General features: G+C 34.5%; 1 protein-coding gene across 9 annotated transcripts; it reads right to left on the bottom strand.

Annotated features, from left to right (window-relative positions):
- Positions 1–1,150: 1,150 nt before the first annotated feature.
- LOC124951893 (glutamine--fructose-6-phosphate aminotransferase [isomerizing] 2-like) lies at positions 1,151–16,549 on the bottom strand. Of its 9 annotated transcripts, none has more exons than XM_047500961.1 (14): positions 15,545–16,549; positions 8,935–9,042; positions 8,343–8,432; positions 7,960–8,103; positions 7,714–7,880; positions 7,349–7,490; positions 6,088–6,111; positions 5,293–5,313; positions 4,051–4,208; positions 3,723–3,962; positions 3,197–3,640; positions 2,882–3,037; positions 2,670–2,798; positions 1,151–2,603 (listed from the first exon to the last, which is right to left on the bottom strand). In XM_047500961.1, exons 1-14 carry the CDS (start codon positions 15,549–15,551, stop codon positions 2,358–2,360), a joined length of 2,076 nt encoding a protein of 691 aa, XP_047356917.1. In that variant the 5' UTR covers positions 15,552–16,549; the 3' UTR covers positions 1,151–2,357. The 9 variants fall into 9 exon arrangements, with proteins under 9 accessions (XP_047356917.1, XP_047356916.1, XP_047356921.1 ...); XM_047500960.1 differs by lacking the exon at positions 15,545–16,549 and adding an exon at positions 10,920–11,071; XM_047500965.1 differs by lacking the exons at positions 7,960–8,103; positions 15,545–16,549 and adding an exon at positions 10,920–11,074.
- Between the last annotated feature and the right edge of the window lie 5 nt (positions 16,550–16,554).

The following is a 16,554-nucleotide window of genomic DNA, read 5'->3' as shown; positions in this document are numbered from 1 at the left end:
TCCTTTAGTCTTTGGCCGCCACTACTGCTTCGCGTTACCGTCGGTAATGGCGATGACCACGCGTATATTTCTCTCTCTCTCTCTCTCTCTCTCTCTCTCTGTCGTTGCTATTCTCGCGTCGAACCCCCACAAATCGCGTTGGTAATGCGCAAACGAACGATGCTTCCTGATCATTGTAAATGAACGTCGATGTGGATCTACGTTTAGGCAACAGTCGTTTAAAAATCTTTAACAAGGGTTAGATTTAAACGTTCAAAATGAATATTCAATGAAATTTACCTTTCCTATTATAATGATTAATTAAACGACATGGGCTAACGAAAGTTGAATTAATTAATCGTTGTCTTTCAACAAAATTTCTTTCAAAATTCAAAATAGTTCTTTCCGCGATACTTATTACGTGTCAACGACAACTTTCATATTTTTCCTGATTTCCCGCGTCTTGAATATCGCGCGAGGTAAAATTGTTTTTGCACGAACCAACGATATCGAGTATCGTACGAAACGACGAAAACCGATGCAATACGATTTGACGTCAAGGCCGAGAATGAAGTAACATATGGAACGTGACACGTGAAAAATAATAATGTTGGAAAGGAATCGATATTTTTATATTTTACTATTTTTATAAATTATCTTTGATATTTTGTAATTATTATTCACTACGTTTCCTCTTTCATTCGTTCTTATTTCAAATCGATCCTCTCTCTCCGTGGAGAATGCGTGCTTGAAAGAAAAACCGATTTGAAATATAAATCTAATATAACCTCTAAAGCTCTGAAAATTAATGGATTAAGCGATACTAAAAGTATCATTGAAATAGTAAAATTTAACTTTATGACTATAATAACTTTTATTGATCACCTATACATCCCTTCTCTCTCTCTCTCTGTGTGTGTGTGTGTGTGTGTAATCAAACGGTTCGCATTAGAAGTAACAAACATCCTTTAGCAGTCCCTTTCACGAAATATTAGCAAACGCGTGTTTCTTTTTAATTTCTCATAGCATGCAAGTTTTTATTCGCAAGTTTGAACGATCCTAATGATTTTAAATCAAGAATGAGTGATTACAAAGACCATAAGTAAAATTTAAAAGATAAAATATGTTTATGCGTATAATGATAAATATCGATTATGCACATATGGTAATATCTGTTTTTAAAAATCATATTTTCTTATACGAAAGATTTCTGGAAAATATAGATTTTGTTCCTGATAGGAATCATTTAAAAATACAACAAATTCGTGAAATTCTTTCCCACATACAAAAGAGTCAAAATCGTCTGATCGTAATGGTCCGTCCTTTTTTTTTTTTTTTTTTTTCTTATTAGGGGATCAAAATCGATAAGAGCTATATATCCGTCTTATATTCGTGAAAATTTGTTTTCGGTATAAAATGACGTTCTACGTCTACGCTCGTGTTTGTTAATGACTTATCTATATAATTACTTAAAAACTCTCTTACTCTACCTTGTCCGCTCAAACGCGTAATGAGTTAGCCTTTTATCGGTGATTAATTGGGATGACATGCGATATTTCAACGATCGATTTTAATCGTACGAACGATTTGGCTATAATTTCGAATAAACTCGCGTACCTATGCAAAATCATTTTCAATGTGACGTAAAAAGACCGGAGGATTTCGTAACGATCGGCTCGAGTGTAAAAATCTTTTTCGCAGTCTCTCATAAAACACGTTCTAATCGATAATATCACATGTGTCGTACGAAACAAAGAATAATAACGATTTATGGATTATACAGTCTTCTTATTTCCGTAAATGCAATAATTGAAATTATTCCTTCGTACAAATGGAAAATGTAAAAGAATGTTTATCTCTCTCTTATAAATTTATGCGATCCCACAGCTATGGTTCGTTCGCTTACTTATTACGAAGTATTCAAAATCCTGGTCGTATCGTCGGTACAGCAACTCGAAAGTATTCTATATCATATTTCATCATATTGCATTATACCCGAGATTCGAATCAATCGTATTATATACGTTCGATTCGCCATTGAAAAATTACTTTCGAACTCGACGCGTCGATTAAATGCACAGCCCTGTTGGTCCTTGAGAGAAAAAGAATCATGAAAAATTTGTTGTCCTTATAAACGACAACGTGGTTGTCCTATTTTATAATCGTACAACGAGTCCTATAATACGAACAAACGATCGGAATGATCGTTTATTGCCGATGGATAAATACTCTGTGCTTTTGAAAGATTAGAAAGTTCAAGTTCGTCGCACGACCTCTCTTCTCTCTCTCTCTCTCTCTCTCTCTCTCCCTCTCTCTCTCTCTCTCTCTCCCTCCCCATCTGCTTAACTACTCGTCGAAAGGATCGATTTAATGAGCCTTTACTCGACGGTAACGGATTTTGCCAAATTACGTGGACAATCGACGTTGCAGCCACGTAAAACGGCAATGTGAAAAGATAACAATTGCATAGGGATGACAGTAAGGATACCCTGTAGGCAATCGACAGTTTTTGGTATTTCGAGTGCCTTATACGCAAAGGATTTCGTTTCCTTGTCTCCTTCCTCGCAAATGACGATAGGCTTGCCTTCGCGCGCCGTTACTTGTTGTAGGGCATTCATGCATTTCTAAAAATAAAACAATAATCGTATTAGAGGAAGATTCAAAGAGACACGACCGATCGACGAACTTACCACGTACACAGGGTCTCTCATAACGATCATGATTACGGGCATCGAATCATCGACCAGAGCCAAGGGTCCGTGCTTCAATTCACCCGCCATAATTCCTTCGCTGTGCATGTAGGTCAATTCTTTCACTTTCTTCGAATCGAAAAAAAAAAAAAGAAACAACAAATGAAAATAAACATTATCCAAAAGATCAAGATAGATTAATCGTTGCTTACCAAGGCACCTTCCATACACGTCGCAAAATTATATCCCCTACCCATGATCAAAAGAGACTTATGTTGGAACAAGGACTTTGCCAATTCCTTCACCTCGTCGTCCAATTTCAAAACCTCCCGAATCAGCTTGTCCAAATTCTTCAATCCCTCTATGATCTATTTCAAATATAAATCGTCAATGAAATCTCTTCGAAGTCTCTGTTGCGATCTGATCTTAATTCGAATGACGATATAGGTGAAGAGAGAGAGAGAGAGAGAGAGAGAGAGAGAGAGAGAGAGAGAGAGAGAGAGAGAGAGAAAAGAAAAAACAAGTACCTGCTGACGTCTCGCACCGAGAGAGATTCTATCCTCGCTCATGACCAATGCAAACATTACCAACGAAATAAACTGAGAAGTGTATGCTTTTGTACTGGCCACACCAATCTCAGGGCCAGCATTAATGTGTACACCGCAATGCGATTCTCGACAAATACTACTGCCAACGGTATTCGTGATACCGACGATCAAAGCTCCTCGACCTTTGCAATATCTCAATGCCATCAAGGTATCAGCGGTTTCGCCCGATTGCGAGATAAAAAAGCACACGTCGTCCCGAAAAACTGGAGTATTTCTATCCAAAAAGTCTGAGGCCAATTCAACCATTACAGGGAGTTCGGTTAATTCTTCGAGTAGCTGTCTCGTCGCAATGGCAGAGTGATAACTCGTGCCACAACCGATAAGCATCAATCGTCTGCATCTCTTTATCTCGGGAATATAGTCCTAAAAAAATATGTATATATCATAAGCCAAGTTCTAGATTATTTTATTATTTTATGTAATCGAAGGAAGATAATAATTTTACCTTGATGCCACCTAATGTTACAGAGTTGTCTTGGAAATTCAAACGACCTCTCATCGTGTTCACCACCGATTCAGGCTGTTCAAATATCTCCTTTTGCATGAAATATTGGTAGTTACCCTTCATGATCTGTTGAATCTCCATTTTAAGGGTCGTGATCTCTCTCGCATGAGGATCATCCAGGTAACGACGGAGTCGATGGATACTGAGAGCTCCTTCTTTAACGGCAGCCACATCGTCGTCCTTTAAACGATACATTGTACTTATTTTCTCGTTGAACGTAAATCGTATTTTGCGAAAGGGATGAAAAATAATCGAGAGAAAATATTACCTCAAGGAAGATGACACGATTGGTGTGCTCGATCACGGCACTGGCGTCGGATGCAAAAAAGTACTCGACCTCTTTGTCTTCCAAAGGCTGAAACTCGGACGTACTCTCGCTTCGAGGTATCACAGGAAGCTCGGCATTGCGGCCATGAGGACGATGATCTGAGATTTAATCATTTTTATCTTTAGTCGATCGAATTTTTCTTTTTCTTTCTTTCTTTTTTATTTTCTTTTTTTTTTTTTTCCACCTTCACGAAAGACGACATAATAATTCGTCATTTCGTACATCGAGTAACTTTGTACCTTTTTTTCTACTTTTTAATTTCTTTTTGTCTCTTTTTCTCTCTTCTTCTACCATTCATAATTTATGTTAAATTTTCTACCATATGTGTATTCCTCTCTCCCTAATAAATGATATTTTATATTTTATACCGAAGAAATAATAAATGTTATCGTGTTAAAGATAAGATAAAATAGTTTGTTAAACGATTGTGAATTTCAACGACGTGTAAACGATTTAAAACGATCATATGTACCTACGTATACCAGCAAAGGGGAAATCAATGTATTAAACTATCGTTTACACGTAAACGATGGGTATATTCTCCATATATTTATCAATAGAGTTGGGGGCGAGAGAGAGAGAGAGAGAGAGAGAGACAGAGAGAGAGCATAATAATTTACCAGTTAGTCTACTTTGTCGTTCTGCTGCTTTCCTTCTTTCATGAAGCCCAACACCAGGCTGGTTCGTAACGTGACAGGCATAATTCAACGATATATGTATATATATATATATATGTGTGTGTGTGTCTAATAATATAATATATCGCATATATCGCTTTCATAGTTTTAACCGGCATAGGTTTTGTCGAAATATGCTTAAACGTTTTATGTATATTCAGTGTGTTATACTTCACCGATTAGTGACAGCAATATCGGATGAAACGAAGCGTAATATACCGACATGTAACAGAGTACCACGAGGAGTACATAGATATTTTTTATTTTTCAAGAACTCACCAATCATGACTACTTTCCTTTTAACATCATTTAGCCATGAAACAATCATGTAAGGAACCAAAACGTGCACGTAATTGTGAGATCATGGTTACTAGCGGCCAATTAAGTACATAGTCGTTCGTGCATTTTCCATGGTCGGCCAGTAATATGAAATGTTACCCTTAACCAATTTAACAAACAAATAAGCAACGATAGAAGCATAAACTTAAATGAAAAAATGATATACCTTGAGACGACGTGTCACCTTCTGCACGGATTGGATTGTAGAGAGGGAAACGAAAAAGAAAACAAAATCATTAGTAAAAATGAGTAATACCAGGTATTACGAACTAAAGTATAACATAATTTAAAGAAAAATAATAAAAAAATATATATACACATGACAATTAGATATGTACACAATGAAAAATAAAAAAAAAAAAAAAATATATATATGTATAAGAAAAATAAAACACACGTTAAAAAGGACACAGCAGGCGAGTATGCTTCGAGTAACACAGAACGAATATTCCAAGGATTACTAAAAGTATAACACAAAAAAAAAAAATAAATAAAATTTGTAAGGGTTCGCAATATATTTTTTTTGCGACCTCCTTAATGGAGTTCGACTCTATGCCAGGAATCCTCAAACTAGAGCACCAAAGATTTTCTTTTGGTGACCGGCGGATATTTTTCTTGGACATTGAAATACCTGTAAGATATAAGGACATGTCTCTAACCGTCCGGTCTGTTACTTCGAAAGCTCTCACATGAATCAGATCATTTGTCGTTAAGTTTGGGGACCCCTGATATACATACATACAAATGTAAAATATATACGTACCTATGCACGCATGTATGCATGTATGTATGTATGTATGTATGTACGTATGTATGTATGTATGTACGTATGTATGTACGTATGTATGTACGTATGTATGTATGTATGTATGTATGTACGTATGTATGTATGTATGTATATATAATCAAGCCAAAGCTGTCTACAGAGCAAAACAGAGTTATTTATATTGAGAACATATACCTTTGCTCGCGGGTTGTGGGTCATCTGTTTGGGATGAAAAGTTGTAGAACAAAACCGGAAGAAGATGTTCATGCAAAAGAAACACTCGTATAATATCCATATTAAAAATTCACTCGAGGAGAAGAAGTCTGCGTGCGGTTGACGATATATAAAAATTACAAAGAGGAAGAAGAAGAAGAAGAAATAAAAATAGAAGAAGTAAGTAAACAAATAAATAAATAAAGATTTTTTTTTATAAAAACGAGAATTATTTGTCATGCATTTTGTTGAGATTGATTAATTAAAAAGAAAAAAAAAATAATAACAATAATAATGATAATAATAATAATAATAATAATAATAATAATAACAATAATAATAAATAAGATATAAAGAGAATCCCAAATTGTTAATTTCTTACATCTAACGCAGCAAAAACAACGTAGCTTAACAAATGATAACGAATCAATTTCTTTACTCTGTGTTAAGAAACATACACATATCAACTTTTACGTTATACTCCTCTACATACTAGCTGTATATGTAAATATATTACAAAAAGGATATAGAGTTATTACTTTACGAAATACGAAAGAGAATCGTTATTTTCAATAAGATGTATCGAGACGATCACGTTAGCACTGTCATTTTCTTTGGTAATCGCGTGTTTAGAAGAAGCATGTTCTATTAGTAACGAGTCAAAGTTAATGGAAAATGAAATCCCATGAGAAAATTGGATTAACTATTAGATTACATGCAAATGATGATCGTCGAAATTTATCATTATCCGATGATCGATTATCTTCGATCCAAGTTATATAAAGCTATATCTAAATAAAGTACTACTTAATTTTTGTCGTATTAAAAAGAAAAAAAAAAAAAAGAAAAAACAAATAATAATCTGTAAATACATTTGTATAATAAATTATTATTAATTGGTAAAACAGCTCACCTTTTGGAACGGCTCACCTTTGTCCTTCGTTTTAACCAATGTCAAATTATCATAGGAGATCGAATGGAAACGCGAATCGTAGAGCAAAGAGGTTCGATTAAAAGAAGAAGAAGAAGAAAAAAGGGGAAAGAGAGAAAGAATGAAAAAAAAGAGATAAAGAAAAAAAAAATAATAGCGCATCATATTTACTATGACACGATCTCTCGCAACTATTGATCCTGCGTTGGTGGTCCACCATCGTTTCGATATTTAATCTCGTGCAATTATTGAGACGTTTTAAATTTATTTGCCATAAAAAGAAGGAAAAACTGCTTTTCCCATACGACTCACCTTTGCCATATAAAATGGGCACGTGATCGGTGGCCAATCTTGTTTTCGTTTTGATACCAACGAGAAGAGGCGAGCCTCTTCTTGTAGCTACGCACTCGCCTGGGAAATGTTTGCTCTTGAAACACAATGCAAATGCCCCTTCCTACGACAAAACCATTCTCTTTGAGCATCTTTGTCATTCATTTGTATCAACACAATAAATCATCTTCGTACAGAGAAATTTATAAGGAGCTTTAACATGGAAACGCGTGTCAACATTTAGACTTTAATAACTATTATTTACCATTGTATGATAATAACTATGAATGAACTTATTAATATAATGTAAATAATATTTCTCATAATTAGATTATAACAAAACTTACGATTTGTTGTACGACTTGCTCTACAAGTTCACGGAAAGAGTATCCTGGATGAATGATCCAAAGATGATGAATTAATTTGGCAATCACTTCGGTATCGGTTTCGCTCTCGAAAACGTATCCCCTTTGCTCTAACAAGGTCTTTACTTCTTTGTAATTCGTCACGATACCTGATATGACAAAATGTTTTACGATCGAAAAGCCAATGTTATTTTCTTCTTTTAAAATTAATAAACACGATAATGTTACCATTGTGAACAACGACGAAGCTATGCTCGAAATCGGATCGTTGAGGATGCGAATTCACTTCGGATGGTACACCGTGAGTAGCCCAACGCGTATGGGCAATGCCAACGTGACTATCGGTTTTAGATTCAAAATCAACGTCGGTACCTGCAATGTGCCATAGAAGAAAAAAAAAGCTATTAAAAAAGAACGACTTGATGAATGGAAGTACGTAAATAGCTTCTTTGACTATTAATAGCAAACGCGGACTGTTGTATGTGAGAAAGGACAAGTATTTTCCCGCGTTCAAAGCGATTATGTGCATGTCGATAAATAAGGTAAAGCGTCCTTCAATGGTGAAAGAAGGAGAAGAAAAAAAAAATAAACAAACAAATGTCGCCACTTACGGTGAAAGATTTCCTCTTCCAGTGCCTTGACCTTTCCAGTTTTTTTGATGATGGAAATATCTTTCCCCCCGGCTGAATCAAGGGCAACGCCTGAAAATTAATTTAATATGATTTCTTACATATCTACGTATCACTTTATATTATTATTATTATTATTATTATTATTATTATTATTATTATTACTATTATTATTATTTTTATTATTATTATTTAAAACGCCGTTTAATCGTCGTGGATTCAACGAGAAATTCGATCCGAAAAATTGTAAAACCGCAATACGAGTCTCTAGAAGGCAAACCGAGGTTGGTCCCATTTATTATTACTAAATAACTGAACAAGAAAAGCAAGGACACGCGTTGCATTCGATGGATCTTATTACATGTTACAAATATTAACGCTTAAACCACAAAATAAAAGTTTATATCGCGTATATTACTATAGTTATGTAGTATGCGCATTATAAATACATACATACGTTTATAGCCATTTTTTTTTTTCTTTTTTTATTTCATTTCATTTTACTTCAATATATTGTTCACTTAAATTTTCAATTAAGAATTATCATAATTATTTTAATCATTTATTTAATTACCTGCAGAATCATATCCACGGTATTCCAATCTTTTCAATCCACCTACGAGAAGCTCCAAAATCTCCTTCCTACTTTTCGGCGTTAGATAGTTAAGGTAAGCGAATATTCCTGTAAATCAGTGAATCTATAATTAGTGAAATATGTATTTTGTATATATATATATATATATATATTTGTGTGTGTGTGTGTATATACTTTCGTGTACGCGTATGTATATCGGGGGTAGCGTAAAAGAGCTCGAATATCGACCCGTACAATTCGCTGCTGCGCCAACTTTTAGAATGTTGTTTTAGAATGATATCGCTTATTAAGAGACTCCAAATCAGACTTTCTATGATACAAATTCAAAATTGCTTTATTTTGCAAAAATAAGATTCAATGCATTGACTTAGTTTATATATTAAAAAAAAATTATATATATGTACAATACATATATTCCTATTTTTTTCAAAGAGAAAAATTAATACATTTTTGTTTACGAACGTATTATTATATTCAATTCATTTCCATACAAATTTACGGTCGCAATATTAAGGAATCCCGGACTAAAATTTAATAATGGATTCAAATACGTTATTTTGCGAAAATAACATTGAATACGTTGGTTGATCCAACAGATGTATTAAAAAAATATATTTTCGAAGAGAAAGAAAAATTAAAATAGAAGAACAAAAGAAAAATAATTAATAAAGTTTCATTTTGCGAACGTATTTTTATATTCCATTCGTTTGCATATAAATTTACAATCGCAATATTAAGGAAGTCCGGATTAAGCTTTCAAGGATTCGCATTACTTCGTACAAATAAAATTCGACATGTCATCTCCACGTGTATATTAATAAAAATCTATTTTCTTTTCTAAGGAAAAACGATATAATAAATAAATAAATAAACAAATAAATCATAAAATTTTTCTTCCCGAACGCATTTGTTATATTTAATGAATAAGCTCAATAAATCAACGATCGCAGACCAAAGTGTTTTTGCATCACGAATCTCTGCTGTTTACGAAGGTCGTCATTTTGATAGTACGAGAAAGTGGAATTCGATTTAACGAACGCGAGAGCCTCAGACAACATTCCGGAATGGGAAACGGTACTCCTGAGGTTTTTTTTTTCTTTTTTCTTTTTTTCTTTTTATTTTTTTATACATATATATATTTTATTTCATCGGCTAAAATACGTAAAAGCAAAAGAACAAAGGCCGATGTGAAATCGCAGGCGCTTTTTTTTTTTCAAAGCGTAAAAAAGCCGACGCCCATGAGAGAGAAAAAGAGAGAGCATTAATATATGTATTCACGCATGTATATGTATATACATATATATATATATGATACGTTATAGTATGTATGTACGTACGGCGGTAAAGCACCTTTGCGACCTGTGTGAACACCAGAAGAGACAAAGAAAGAAACTAACAAATCTTGTAGGCACATTTGTATGCGTTAGTGAAAGGGAAAGTCGAGAAGTGTCGAAGGAGACTTACCATTAGCCGAAACTATTATATTGGTCATGTTTCGTTCCTATGTGTATGTAAATGTAAATGTATGAAATTGTCCTTCTGATATAAATAATTTATTAATATTATAACAATGCAATTTAACTAATCGATTCGAAAGTAATACGACCGTGAAAGATAAAGAGACTAGACAATAACACGATCGATAAGAGATCGCTATGTTCTTATTTTTAAATGAATTTTATCCTAATACTAACGTGTATGCAATACGACCTTTGGATGACTTTCCTTAAGGAAAAAAAGATAGCCGACCCTTGTTAGCGTCATTCATGGTAAATACATTTGTGAGATAAACTATATAATTTACTTTAATAGAAAAAGTTTTGCTTGCCAGAGAATTAAATTAAAATTGTGTTTCGTTGTATTCTATTTTATTTTTCTTTTTTTTTTTTTTGTTCTAAAAAATGTACTTTCCCTCCCTCTCTCTCTCTCCCCCCCCCCTTATAAAAGAAAATGTCGAAACTTACCCCCATCGGTCATGTCGAAGGTGAAAAAAAAAAAATATCAATTAGTAAATATATAATCGAGTCGAATATCTATGTGTCTCGTCCGCGTATCTAACTCGTCTAACCCGATCTAATCGATTTCGTTCGAAGAGCCAGTAGTTAACAATTGAGTCGATCGGTAACAATTGAAAAGCTTTTGTACTAGCACACTCGAGTAATACGATAGAAGGAAATTTTCTTATACTACTTCCCTGCGTTAAAGAACGATAGGTCTTATCGATAGTAACGCGTCACCGTCGTCATCGTATCGATTGAGAGAAAGAACAAATCTATCGTGAAATAATTACTATTGCTGTAATCGCTAATCGCAAGGATTATATTGGGATTAATCACTATGATTTACCGGATATTACTTTTCTTTTATACCAATAGATAGATAGGAGTTAGGTTTTTAAATGATCGATAATCATACCGTACCTTGTTAAAGAGATATAAAGTCATTATAAAATCGTTAGAAAAAAAGTCATTCGGACTCATCAAATTGAACAAGATTGTTTTCAACGAGTTTAACTTTATCTACCTCGAGCACCTACCTCAGTATCATCAATGTAAAAAGCAAATCCCGAAGATTTTTAGGAGAAGAACAAATCTTATGGAGATGTGCGATCTACGCGCATAGCGGTTTCGAATCTTTTCGTGAGAGGGAACAACTTTGTCTTTGGTTTGAATTGAGAGGAAGAGGCGGGGGGGGGAGGGGGGGGTTGAACGACCGAAAAGAAAAGAGGGGAGTCTAGGACATTAGAAGCAAACACGGCGACGATGTGTCACGATCTTCTTCTATTAGGCCAGACGAACCGATAGACGAACTTGACCTTTCGACCCACTGACACAAAATACTTTGAATGCTCTACGATTGTTACGGCCAATGTTCCATTTTATTTTCTTTTTCTCTCTTCATCTTTTCTTCGCGAAAAAAAAATATATCATCTCCTCGAAATCGTCGTCTAACGATCAAGGACAATAATTTTGGTGACCAATCGAAATTTCCAACGGATTGGACAAACAACAATCTGGTTTTCGAATTCTCTTTTAGTCACGGAGAAAAAAGAAGGAAAGAAAAATGAAAGAAAGGAAAGGATGCAAAAAATATAAGAATTCCATGTCCTCCGAGGAGGTTTGCCAGGGTGTTTGTATTCTATGCCTCTGTCTGAGTGTATAATCTAAATGTCACGGTAGCAAGCTCGTTCGGTTTCGGGTACGCCGCGAGGAAACTTTCACTCGATCGTGTTGTTGTATATCTCGAACGACAACGAATAGTCGAAATACCATCGAAGATATAACTACTTTGCAACGTGGCATATTATACCGTCCTTAGTAGAATAAAATCTTCTTGATTCTTTCCTCTCCCTCGAATGTAAAATTTGTTTTGAAAAATTTTAAGTTAGGAAGAAAGAAAGAAAAAAAGAAAAAAGAAAAAAGGTAAAAACATTAGCATCGATGTCGATGATCTTTATTGCAAATCAAATATCCTCGTTAAAAAAATTACGGACGGCTAACGCGAACATAACGATATGAAATTCAAATGAAATAAAATCTATCTGACGAGTAATACATTTTTGTACGATCATCGAATCGAATTGAATTTTAGTTATAAAAGATGTATTCTTAAAAATGGACGTTCGTTGAATGTAGAATATTATTTTCCAACTTGAATATTATTTCTCAATCACAGGAAATCCGTTCATTAAATACTAATAACGAAACATCGAACGCTATCTAAAACGAGTTCCTGCTATATATATATATTTATATATATATATATATATATATATATATTTATTTATTTATCAATAAATATTAGATATTTCTAAAGTGCTCATTTAATAAAAAATGTTTTCGAAACACTATCGTCTCGATTTAACTTGAAACACAAGAAGGATGACGCGGATGACGAAATTTTCTGCAACGAAAGTTCACTTGTACATATATCATTTTTATAACCATCCATTCATCTATCCGTCCATCTGTTCATCTATTCAATCCATCCATGTAGGTACATTCGCACGTACGTCGATTACTTGATTAAGGAAAAGGTCACGAGCTTCGTCGGTCGTCGATTTCGATTCTCTTTGGAATTTCAACCTTTTAAAAAGATGTATCTTTAGAGTTAGAGAAAGTGAGAGAGTGCGTACAGAAACAAAAAAGACGAGAGAGACTAAAAAATGCCAAGTATATAAAATTTAATCATTACAGTCCATCTTACTCGAATTTTTTCACTGATAACGAATTGCAAATGTTACGAAAGAGACAAAGAATTTTTCTTTCCCTCCTTTCTCTTTTTAGGCCACATTGATAGTTTCAATTTTATTTTCTTCGTGAAGTAAATCGGATATTAAATTTTAATAAAATACTTTCGCCGGTAATAGAAACGATTGGGAACATCTTATTACTACAACTAAAAATGTCTTATATAATTTAATTTCGTAATGTAGCGATATTACTTTTAGCTCTCTCTATCTCTCTCTCACTCTCATTCTCCAGGAATTTTATTATAAAACATCGAAAAGAAAGTTTATAGACTTTCGGAATGATGATTTCAAAAAAAAAAGAAAATAAAAGAAAAAGAAAAAGAAGATAGGAAGAAAAAAAATTAAATGTCCTCAAAACTCACTCGTCTATTAAATGTCATCTATTATTTTGCATATTATTTGAAGGTTGGACTTTACGTACGTACGTTCATAATTCTAATTTAATTGTTCTTAGGTTTCGATCGAACGACATTGGACGATAATTTACGGGAAGCATTACGTCGACTATTAATCAATAAAAGTTACACATCGTTGAATGAACAACATTCGCATATTTACGTTCCTTTTCTTTTTTACTTTAAAGAAAAAAGGAAAAGAAAAAGAGGAAAGAAAGATAAAGTATGCGTCGAAGTATAAAAATTAGAAAAAGGAAGAGAAAGAGGACGGTGCGGGGGGGCTCTTATCCGAGGGGCAGTAATCAACTCTACGTGTTCTTGAAAAAGAAAAAAAAGAAAAAAAAAAAAGAAAAAGTTTCTACTATCTTTGCGAACGTCATTGATTCTTATCTAAATTCCGACACCTTTTTTTTTTCTTCTTTTTCATTAAAACCTTCGTTATAGCAAAAGTTTGTATATCTATATAAGCTAATAGTATATACTCTATCGATAAGTTATTAATAAGAATCCAAGCGCGCATTTATCGAGGAATGCTTTTCCTTGATCTAAACAATCTATTAAGATTTATCTACAGCACCAAATAAACTATAATAATAATAATATTAATATTAATAATAATCAGATTAGAAGAATGCAACTCGACATCTTCTAAACGAGAAATAAACAAAGATCAATAGGGCTCGTTAAAAATAACGTGAAATGAAACATATTCATGCATTGTAGACATCGAGCAATGCAACGAAATTGACGTCGAAATATTCATTAATAAGTTTTACCTAAAATTAATATAATACAATTAATCTCGAGCGCGTTGAAATTCCATTTTGATCGCAGAAATATCGTTAACCTTATCTTTACCTTATCGAGTTTTCTAATACGCGAGACATAGAAGAATAGAAGAAGAAGAAAGAAAAAAAAAAAAAAAAAGAAGAGAAAGAAAGAAAGAAAGAAAGAAAGGAAAAAAAAAAGATGAGAAAGTTTTTACGCAGATAACGGGGACCCAAATGAATTTCTTTAACAAGGATTTAGTTTCCTCTCTCGTTGGTGGGACGAACGAAACATATAAAAGCAGAATTAACGAAAAACTTTTTGATCGTCGTTTTATTATCTCAAAGGGATATTATAGAGAAAGAGAATCGAAAAAAGAAAAGAGTACGTGCTTACGTGTGAGATAAAAAGCAGTAGATGGAGGGGTATAGAGAGAGAGAGAGAGAGAGAGAGTGAGAGAGAGGGGGGGGGAGAGAAAAATAAAGCAATGATAACACTCGCAAATTTGAAAAAGAAACGAAAGAAAAAAAACTTCCATTAAGCCAGACGCAATCTCGGTGATCGTTGAAGCATCGTTTATTAATGCGGCACTGTAGAAAATACAAAAATGAAGCTTACCGCCTACACGCCGCCTGTCATCGACAATCCTTCTCTCTCTCTCTCTCTCTCTCTCTCTCTCTCTCTCCATTTATCTATCTACTATCTACACGTTTTCCGCTAGTTTACTAGCTTTGATCTCCCCAAGCGTCTCCCAAGTCCCCCTTCGTATTTAAACCGAACTCACTCGAGACGGAAGGAGGTCGGTCTTACTTCGCGATAGGAAACTCTCTACTTCCTTCTTTCTCGGAAGAAGAAAAAAAGGGAAAAAGAAAAAAAGAAAAAAAGAAAAAAAGAAAAATAGAAAAATATAATAATGAAATTTACGATAGGATCGAAGGTACGAGGGCAAAGAAGGAGGGAAAAAAATAAGGAGGAAAAAAATAGGGAGGAAAAACATAAGGAGATGATGGACTGATGGCGTAAAAGATACAAAGGACAATTTCTCAATTGCACGTCGTCGTCCAACGAGCGAGACGAAGTCGTCTATATGTACATAAACATATGTATATTTAATACGCACGTATAGTTATATATACGATAAGAGGAAAAATATTGTCAAGTTAATAGTACTCACCGCACATGTCGTCAAATTTTTCTTTTTCTTTTTTCCCCTCTCTCTCTCTCTCTTTTGTTTCTCTTTTTTTTCTTTTTTTTTTTTGTTCTTTATCCTTTATTCTGTTCTTTTATCTGTTTTTGTTTTTGTTTCCTTCCTCCGTTCTATTCGACGAATCAAAGGAAATCGAATATGAATTTGATCGAATTAAAAGTCTCGATTGATAGCCACTGGGCAATCTATTATACGCTGGGATAAACAGTAAGTAATCCTTTAATTCCTGATTTTAGATAGATCAACTACTCTCCAGCTGGCAGTAAAGCGCGATCGTATATGTACGTAGGTAAGTACGTGGTCGAACACCAAGTCCCGCTCAAATGTACGGTCCAAGTTGGTCTGAGCCACGCGATACCGCGCACATCGCTCTTATGATACGTACACACAATACAAACACAATCTCTCGTGGTAGCTGCTTGACCGTGTGCGCGCGCACAAACCGCCGCCCTACCGGCACACCTTTTGTGTCTCTCTCTTTCTTTCTTTTTCTCTTCCTTTCTCTTTTTCTCCCGCGCCGTATTGTGTCTCCGTAGCTTTTTCTTCAGCAACAACCGATACAAAGAGAGTCATTCGCCTTGGCCATTTTCAGTCGTCCTATCTTCTCTCTCTCTTTCTCTCCCTCTTCCTCCGCCTTTCACCGCCGCCTTTCACTTTGACTACAAAGTGGCTTGCGTCCGCGTATCATCGGGAAGGAACCCCAGGCTCTTAATGATAAAGAATATCGACTGCGTAACTTCGAAGCAACGCCTATTTTGTTTGTTCTTAAGTCGTCGCCATCTTGAAATACATCAACCGACGAGAATTAAAGCCCGTAACGAGTTTTCTATCGCGAATAAATACGTCCTACGAACGATCGTTCGTTCATTAATGTTCGAAAACAAACGGAATGTGGTGATACGTGGTAAAAGGAAGGATCGTTCATGTTCCATTTGCTATTTTCTCGCACCACCATCTCAATCGCACCACCATCCGCG

This window comes from Vespa velutina, chromosome 9, assembly GCF_912470025.1.
Source record: "Vespa velutina chromosome 9, iVesVel2.1, whole genome shotgun sequence".
Lineage (NCBI taxonomy): Eukaryota > Metazoa > Arthropoda > Insecta > Hymenoptera > Vespidae > Vespa > Vespa velutina.
This window is presented reverse-complemented; position numbering and strand designations above follow the sequence as displayed.